The following is a 9913-nucleotide window of genomic DNA, read 5'->3' as shown; positions in this document are numbered from 1 at the left end:
TCCCCATCTGCATAGTTTTTGACATGGCAGTTCCAATGCAACTGAAGAATGAAAGCCAACTTTCATTCAAATGACATGGTCCATTCTTAAGCTAAAAGGGAAACAAAGTGTTTAAACTATATCAGACACTGCTGAACAGGTAGAGGGTCTTTCAGTGGTGGTCTCCTAACTACAAATTTAAAACAACAGAACTTCAGTATGCAACAAAACTAGTCTGTTGCTTAAAAAAAAAAAAATTAAATTATGACCACTGAAGATTTTGCATATTTCGGATTTTGCCTTTTTAGAGAAAACTGTCTTACTTCGAACCTGTTTATGCCAGCAATGCAGCAGTAAATAAGATTAATGGAATATTTAAAAGAGCAGTTTATGTGTATAAAGCTGAAGACTGTCAATGTATTGAGCAAATCACACTTTTAAACCTTTTGTTAAAAGACTTGGCTCCAAAGACCTGGCTTCCAGATCCATTCCTTCCCCACTCTTGCCCATTTCATCACAAGGCATTCTGATCTCCTTTTCCTCAGTCCTTCAAACTGGAACTAGGTTCGCACAATTAAATCTGGTTCTGGTGTGGTGTAGTGTACTGTACTATGGATTTGCTGGTTTAAACAGTATTGAGTCTGAAACTCCTTGAACAGTGAATACAGCTAGGAATGAAAGCCAGAGCAAACATTTGCACATTCGCTTAATGCTAGTGAGAGCCCATATGCGACATAAGTCCTCTCCCCGGTAAAAACAAAGGTTTGCTGGTGATGATCACAGTGAAAACCTAGATCACGTCTGAGAACATTACTTGCCTAAGCATTTAAGGAATAGTCTTTCCTGACAGATTCAAATTCAAGGCCTTGAAAACTAAATATTCTTTTGCAAAAAATATTAGTTTTATAGATGAGGCATAATTGTTTCTAAAATGGATCTATTTTAAGTAGATTGAGCTTCAATTATAGCTTAATGTTGTCAGTGTTCTTGGTTAGGACTTGCAAGTAGACTTCATGAATAGTGCTGAGAAAACGAGAATCATTCTGCAGGAAAAAAACAAACACCACATTAGAAACATTAGTCAAAAGGTGCAAAAAAAAAAAAATTAATTTAATGCCATTTAAGTTGTGCATAAGGATTCCTTACAATACTAGCTATCTGAGAGTTAAAGGAATTGAATTAGCTGTGCACTTCTACAAAAGGCAATGCCTTCGGGACAGTACACAGACTTTATACCATGAAGCTGGTTTAGACACAGAATTCTATCCTGTGTACAAGCTCCCAAATAAAGTCTGCATGAGTATCAGAAGTAATGTTATTTCTGTCAGACCAGCCTGTAAGGGACTGTAGTGTTTTACACAAGAATTCTCATGTCAAAGCACGACTGAGCAATTCATTAAGTTTAATCTATAGATAATATTTAGAAATATTTCTGGAGTCTAATACCTTCAAATGACAAGTTTACAAAACTGGCATCTAATCAGTTAGCTTGAAGATGTAATACTCTTTTTACAAGATATGCACAGCAAATTTGGTATCCTGCTTGGACTGGTGTGCAACATCACATATTTAATTAAACCGAACATTTTAGTTTCTAGAAATAGCAGACCTAGAACTTTTCATTTTCCGTTTCAAAGACACATACTTCAGTTAAAGATCAGAGACAGTTCTAGGGAACTAGAAACATGAAAGCTTCCCTTAGGAAAGCAGAAACAGTTACAAAAGACAAGAAGCCCCCCTCCCCATGCCAGGGCTTCTACCAGTGGAACTTTTCCTCCCTTGTCCACAAATTCACATGGATATGAAAGGACACATCTGATGTACAGCTCTGTCCCTCTAAGTCCTCCATCTTGCAATCAAAAGAAGCAAGCTATGCACCCTGTAAGCAAAGTGTGGAAGAAATCTAGCCCTTCCAATAGAAGAAGAATGTTTGTAATGTTTCAGGGCAAAAAGAGTTATAGGGGTACAGAAGTTCTCACTACTGGTTACTGTGCTTAGGAATTGAGCTCTGTAAAGCCAGGACCTTTATTAGATGTATCAGTGCTTCCTGAAGCTGAGACCTACTGAGAACAGTAGGAGGTATAGTCTGGATTTCTGTTGTTCCAAGTGTTAAAGGCGAAGAAGAATTGGCTTTACTCTCCACTTCAGCTGCTTTTGTAGCCGACTGCTGAAAAACACTAGGAGACAAGAGGACTGAAGGTGTTACTGTAGTTGTGGCTGTAACAAAGTGCGGGGGCGCAACCTGGAACAGAACAGCAGATCAGTAAGCGCAGTGTCCAGGAAGAATGGATGCCATTACAAAGGCTGCAGAGATGAGCATCAAAATAAAGTAGCTACTATTATTCAGACAGATATTACAGAATAGCTGCTCTTAATGAAGAAGTATCTACCTACGAAGATTAATATCAACAGTAACTCTGATTTTAAAAGCTGAAGAAGCTAACAGTCTTCAATATTCTTGTATGCAACTTGTCGCCAACTTCCCGTATTTTTGAAACGTAACACAGAATAAAAAATGAGCTTTTCACCTACATAATCAAAGGAGCCCGCAGTTATTTCTCAAATTATTTTAACTAGGAGTATAGAGAAAGGCTGGTCCTGCTAGGACATTTTCTCTTGGAAGAAGTGAGAATGGAAGTATTTTGAGGACTGTGTTCCCATCTCATTCTTCCACAGCACAGTGTCTATTTCATTACAGAAATCCAAACACTGCCTTAACCACTTTTCCTTTTAAACATAAGCTGCAAATGTATAGGAATATTATATTTGCATAAAGTGGACATGAATAAACATCAGCTTTGAGCAACTCTGACATCTCCTGCTAACTGCAATTATTCCAGTATGAGAATCTATATCTTCCTCATGTTCCAGAATAAACAACAAGAAAGAAGAAGAAAATTAACAAGCCGATCTCCCGCAAAAAAAAGCAAGACTAAATGTGATATGTAAAGTTGTTTGATATGTCAGTAGAAAGAGTTCCCCTTGGATAATCAAAAAACTTGTGAATAAAAAAAACCCTGCAAATCCATGTAACAACAACAGTAGAACTTGCAAATTGATTCTGTTATACTCAAAACTGTGAGGACTTACAGTGTGAGATTTCAGATCAAGACAACAAGTTTAAACCAACAAATGCAGTTTACCACACAACATGCACATGTTTCTTAGAACTCCAAAATCCATGTAAAATGCTTTTATTTAGGTGACTATTTACTGTGTTATGAGTAGAGTGTATAGCTCATCTTAGAGCAGGCTGGTAGCTAAAATAGCATTTAACTTTTAGCAGGACCATTTTTATTGCCTTTACAATCAGATCCGAGCATACTGCTAGAACTGCTTTTATGTAGTGCAAGGTGGACAAAAATAAGGCAATACAATAGATATGAAAAAGAAGGGGGCAGGTAACAATTCCTGAAGACCTGACTACTAGTAGTTGGGTTTTTTTTTAACTGCAATCTGAAATTTTAAATTGACATTCTTTTGAACTGTTACTCAACAGCAGTTCTAATAATGTTGAATCTGTATTTATATCAATAAAATTTGTTATCAGATGACAGATGCTTGTTATCCTTTTCTTCCTCTATCTTCCATTCTTTCTCCTAGGTATCTTTTTTGTAAAAGATGAGGTGTCTCAGGAAAACTGAACGACACAGTGAGGCATGGATTGCATTTTATCCTTTGGGGTGCTGAAGGTTGGCTAATAAACCCTAGTGCAATATTACAGCATTAGTACTGCTTGCTTAAAAGATAAAAAAACAGTTCAAATGCTGCTAACTCATGGCAAGATTGCAGATGCAAAAAACATTCTCATTTCTGCATTAGCACCACCAACAAGAAACACTGCACACCAAAGTCTACTCAATCCTAACAGCCTGGAGAAACTCACCCTTGCTTTGGTACAGCTTCTTTCTGCTTCATCGCAGCGCTTTGAATATGGGCAGTGGTTAATGACTATTTGAGATACCAACTGCTTCCCATAGTCTTAACACCACCCCCCTTTTTAAATCAAACCAGTAAACAATTAGCAGAGTCACTTATTCACTTACTTGACTTGCTTTAGACAAAGTCTTCGGTTGTGGAAATACTTCTGTTTCCTTGTTTTGTTGTACAGTCTATGTTAAAAAGAAAGCAAATTTCACAAGTTAGCATCCACAATTCAATTTCCAGTGGTGGTTCTCTGTTTATGGAAGCAAAAAAAAAAAATGTAAATTTCAACAGATTTTAGATGCAATTCAATGCATTTTGTAAAACTGATATAATCGTTAGGAAGTTGGAAAAAGAAGAAAGATTTGAGTTTCTATTTTATGCTTTCAATGTTACAGCAAACCTGTAAAGCCATAACAAAGTGCTTCTGAACAAAGACCATTGCAGTTAAAAATCTGAACATTAAAACACTGAAACTGGGAACAAAAAGCATGTTACAAAGTAAAGAGTTCAGTATCTTGTAATCAGTTTTGATAATTGCCAGGAAGGTTAAATTCAGTATTTTTTTCTATGAGTTTTGTTTAATCATGTCCACCAAAATTAAACATTGTTTTCTGCTAGAATTTGAGAGGTATTTTATACCTTTACAAACAGCATCCAGATATTTCTTTAGTCAGATTTCAAAACTATAATGTAATAAAATTCAAGTATTATAAAATACTAAAAAATACAACAAAAGGCACATAAATAAGGTACTTCAGCAAATTCCTGTGGCATTCTTCAAAAGGCTTGTTAGAGCCATTTGGAACACCGCTTGGCAACACAGAACAGGAAAAAATCCCCTCACATCAGGCAGTACTTAGCTTACTTGGATTACAGTGAAAAATACTCAGGGAATTGATAGCCCTTAATGACAAAGCTAAAATAAGCTTTATGAAGTGGTAACAAGTGCAAGATCAAATTCTTAAAGTTTAATTACAGAAGAGTTAAGTTATTTGCTAGTTTGAGAGTATATCTGGACTACTGAGAATTGTGTCTAATGAAAACACGGTGGACAGGGTGGAAGGAAAAAAGGGTGTAAGTTTGACATATGAAGAGCTAATTCCTAAGGCTATCAAACAGACAAGGACAGCTATGGATAACCCAGCCAGCTTTTCTAAGTGCTCAAAAATGTCACAATCTTCAGGCATATCTATACCAAGGTTTAGGAGTACCTGAAAGAAAAATACTGCTCAGAATGTACAGTTCGTCAATACTAGATCAAGACAGCTGCTCAATGCTGTACTTGGACATTCTCCTCCCTCTACAAAACAAATAATCCAGACATCTTAACAACATGGTCGCTAGTAAGATAACCCTAGCATGTGGCAGTCACAGCCTTCTGGAAAATTTCTGCAACAGCAGATTAGAAATAAAGTATTTAGAAAGACTGCAAAAAAACCCACACCCTTTTCTTAAACATTAAGACATGGACATCTCTTTTGAGGACAGGAAAGTAACACTTGAAAAAAAAAAAAAACCAGGGTATTCTAAAATAATGCTTAGGAGAAGTTCCAGGCTTAAAAATTCAACTTTTGATTTGACCTCCGAGTAAGTCATCCACCACTTTCACAGCAAAGGGTAACAGCTGACTCAGACAGGGCTACCAAAGATCTTGCTAAAACCCAGTGGCAAGCACTGGATGATAAGCATTTGGAAATTCATGCAGATGTAGCTGTACGGAATCTTGTTGGGTGTTTTTTTTTCTTGCATTATCACTGCACCCAAGATGCAAGAAGACATAAGGAAACACTGGCTTAAGTCTGCATGAATGCAAATAAAATTAATGAGAATGCAATAAAACCAACAGAAGCCTTTGGATAACCACAGAGGTGGGCACTACAGAAAGTTATACCCTTTGGACAAAAAAGAAAGAAAAAAAACACCCAAAAAACCAGCCAAAACTCATTAATGTCTTTACTGCTGATGCAGACAATTATATGGCAGAGCAACACTAACTGATAGAAAATAACTTATAACCAAAAGCCATACACATTAACCTTACAGACCAGCAGTAACCTTTTCACCTAGTCTCTTAAAACAAATTTACTGGTTTAGCTTATATTAAGGCACAGATAATAGCTTCTTCTCCAAGAAATTAAAATGTTAAGAGGTCCTTTGTAAGCAATACTAGGATAAAACAAACCAAGGCGGTCAATTAGACAAAATAAATCTGTTTACGATCCATTTTACTAAATAAGTAACAATAACTCAATGTAGCCCACGGGTGTCCCCAGCAGAAGGGGTCAAAATCGAAGGAGTACAAAGCATCCAAAGCAAAGTAATCAGAATGAGAAAACTTGTCCATTTTGTACCTTCAAAACAGGCACAGGCTAGACTTCAACAGCATAGACTCTAGTAACACCGTCCCTTCTCAGATCATCAGTTCCTAGCAGTATTTTTCTCACACAAGTACAGATTAATTCTTTAGAATTTACTCATCTCCTAACAGTACCAGCTTGAAAAACCCCCTCTACAGAGAGGTCTGTCACCAACAGCAGATGCTAATGATATAAAACTAATGGAATTTGATTTCTAAGTTAACAATTCAATCAATATCACAGCCTGGAAATCCTTAATTAGTTTTAAAAGGCTAATATGTAACAGCACATTTTCCAAGGCAAAATACACATAGTCTAAAACAGTCTAAATCTTCACAGATACAAAACCCCACAGAATACCTGAAGGGGAGAGATAATCTTGCTGTTCAAGGTCAATGGTTTACTGTGAGATTCTTTGAAGCTTTCTGGTGTTGCAAGTTGGCCAACCGAGGCAGAGATGTTTGGGGTTAAGGAAGTCTTAGTGAGAGACTGCTGTTGCATTTGGTCATGCTGTGGGGTCAACCTGAGTTTCTGGAGAAGATCAACACTTGTATGGGATGTATTTGAGACAGTTCCTGTATTTGCTGATGTCAAGGGTGCAGCCATTAGGTTTTGTGGAGCGTGGTTCACTTCGGATGGCAGCTGATTTGCTAGTGGGGATATCTGCTTGGCAGCTTGCTGCATAACTTGCATTATACTGTTGTTTTGTTTTAGGCCGGGAAGCATCTGAGCAGGGGCAGCTTCCACTGTCGAGGCTGAATTGAGAACAGGGCTTAAACAAACTGAATAGCTTGAAACATTTTTTATATCAGGCTGGGAAACTGAACCTGGAGGTATTTGCTGATTCAAAGGATTTGCACTAGTTTTAACGCTGGCACTCTCCGGTTTCCCCAGTGCTTGCTGTATTGCTGTGGACTGGTCAAAGGGAAAAGGCAAGAGCAAAGCATGCTGCTCCCTGGCAGAGGCGTCCGGCTGCAGCTTCTCCATTCTCTCTGGATTGGGGTACAGAGCTGTGGGCTGCTCCTTTGGTACAGAGGTTCCAAACAGTTCCTCCAAAGTCAGATGCTTCTGCCTTGACTGAAATTGCTAGAAAGAAGGGAAAAGGAAGTGTTCAGTTTAGAAATATACAATACCACTGTGCATCTCACAACATCTATTTCAATTTCAAGAAAACCGTTAGGGACAACTAGGTCAAACGCATTTACAACAGTTTGGATATTGAGTGTGCCCTGTTGACAGGAATTTTGAAATAAATTTCATTTACAAGGAACATCCTTTCTATGTAAGCTTTTTCTCCGTGCACTAGTAGTAAAGAAGGTTGAAGGCTGTGCATTCTGGCATTAAGATGGCCAGGCACTAACACCTGCCATCCTCAATTAGCCCCAACTACACAAAGCACTTTGGCAGTGGTGGGGAAGAACATACACACCCAACAAAATCCATATAGAATTTATAAATTTGGAAATAATTAAATGGCCTAAAAGATGGGAAAGGAGCAGAGAAACCTGAAGGTACACAACTGGTCTAGCAACACATGCCTAGACAGTTCTTCTCACCTCTTTCATTAGCAACACAATATAATTCACAGTACATAAAAGAATATGTATAAACCTAAACATGTGCATATATATAATACATATAATATATACATATATAATCTCCTTGAAAAGTGCATCCTATGGTCTCCTCCAAAAATATGCATCTAGTCTAGAGCACTGATATTGTTCTAAAAATCTGATTTTAAGGATGTCACCTTATTAGTATTTTGCTGAAAACATTTAAAAATGTGTTTCACTAAAGAGAAAAGAAACAGCTGTTAACACCTTTATTCATTATTATTAAATGATATATTAATTTATTACAATTATATGTTAAATATAAAAGAGATAGAATTTACTATAATTATATATTAAATAGAAATATTAATTCTATATTTAATTTTTTTAGGCCTGCTCAGAACCAGAAGTTATGTAAAACAGCTGGACTAAAATACAACATTCTGTTCAGAAGACTGAATGGCCTGCAGCACAACTCCACCGTATTCTGATGGTATGTCTAAACAAAGATGCTATTTTACAGTGACAACTACTGTACCACGACATTGCTATGCTAGCTCTAACTACCAGCAGAGATAACAGCAGTGAAGGTGTGGCAGTACAGGTAGCAGGCAAGTAGACCAACAAAAAAACCCTCGAGCCTGAAACCATATTGAGTTCTGCCCAGGTTACTAATTTCTACTGCCATTGTGGTTACCCATTCTTCACTAGCTTGAAGTCAACTTGATTTTGCAGATGAGACATTCTGTAGTTCATAAACTTCATTAATTATGTTAGGAATTCTTTCAAGAAAGTTGTTCTTATGTTTCTTCACTGATCTTACTGTTCTGGAGACTTCAACAAGAGAAAAATCACGATTCCATCTCACTTCAGTATGATACATTGACTAGCTTTCCTTTATTAATGCATTAAAATGTTCAAGTAATAAACAGAAATCTACCATGCTCTGACCCAAGTCAGACTAGCCCTTTAACTTCATGTTTGCAACTGCATCCGCATAGTTTCCAGCCTGAAGTATGAAATTCATCTTTTGCATGTCCCATGTCTGGCTGAGGCATATTTTGAGTGTATCATCAACTCAGTGTGTTATCAAAACCTGTATCAGCAGGGGCTGCAAAAAGGCAACGTGATCACTTCACTTGATAGGAACAGAGTGCTGCTCAGGGGGCTTCTTCAGAAATAATTTCAGATACAATGAAACATGAATTAGCAGTCAGAGCTGGCATATAAAGTTCAATTGCAGTGTTCTGGTTCAGTTTTGCTAATTGCTGGCACAAAAGCATTTCATGATACAACCAATTGTCATTTTGAACTACCAAGATAAAAAAATTTGAACTTTAGAATATACACAGAAGACATTCACTTTTACTCCCAAAACTGTGATATCTTTAGCATGACATGAAATTACTTAATCAACATACAAGTGTGACATTTTGGGGGAGGTTTCGGAATTTCACCTCATTTATCACCATTTCTTAATTTCATTGGTCACCTGTTTCACTGGATGAAAAATTTATTTTTACAGTTGAAATGGAATGTTTTTCCAGTAGTCTTCCCGTTGTCCACATTATTAACACAATTATTACAAACAAACACATTTGTGATATGTTTAAACCTAGTAAACTGGCCTTAGAGAATTCTAATCACTTATGTTACCTAGTTATTTTTTTTCCAGCATTTCTGCAGCTGTTATTTTAAATAGCTCAAAAGAATTAAACATTTCACCTGTTTTATAGATCAGTTGATTCTCTTTAATTACTTCAGAACAATTTGCTAGAATCTTATCTTTCCAGTTTCTCCTTTACTAGTTATTTGATTTCTGTTCTTCAATCCCACGTGCTGTCAGGTGGGGCACTTCAGGCTTGTCTAGTCTACATGGAGTGACCCAAAAGAAAAGATCTTTTAAAGCAAGGCCTCAGGCAACCCTGCTGCCAGATCTCCACAGCAGATGTGCCACAAGCAGAGCTGGCTGCCAGCAGTCAGCCCATCATGTGTGCTGAGCCAAAAGCAGAGGTGCTGCTGGGTGGGTAGCAGGGACTGTGGCAGCCAAGAATCCCAGAGAAATCCCCACCCCTTGTTTTAGTTCATAAGCTG

General features: G+C 37.3%; 1 protein-coding gene across 1 annotated transcript in view; it reads right to left on the bottom strand.

The window, feature by feature from the left end:
• Positions 1–941: 941 nt before the first annotated feature.
• Positions 942–9913, bottom strand: part of DCP1A (decapping mRNA 1A) — a gene marked incomplete at its 5' end in the record, with an annotated part of 31798 nt that continues 22826 nt past the window's right edge. The window contains 4 exon segments of the mRNA XM_008936411.1: positions 942–1022; positions 2003–2221; positions 4026–4091; positions 6624–7349. Coding sequence (XP_008934659.1) covers positions 942–1022; positions 2003–2221; positions 4026–4091; positions 6624–7349 — 1092 coding nt within the window.

Source organism: Merops nubicus, unplaced genomic scaffold (assembly GCF_000691845.1).
Source record: "Merops nubicus isolate BGI_N331 unplaced genomic scaffold, ASM69184v1 scaffold52172, whole genome shotgun sequence".
Classification (NCBI taxonomy): Eukaryota; Metazoa; Chordata; class Aves; order Coraciiformes; family Meropidae; genus Merops; species Merops nubicus.
Note: the sequence above shows the minus strand (reverse complement) of the source record. Positions and strands in the feature narration are given on the sequence as shown.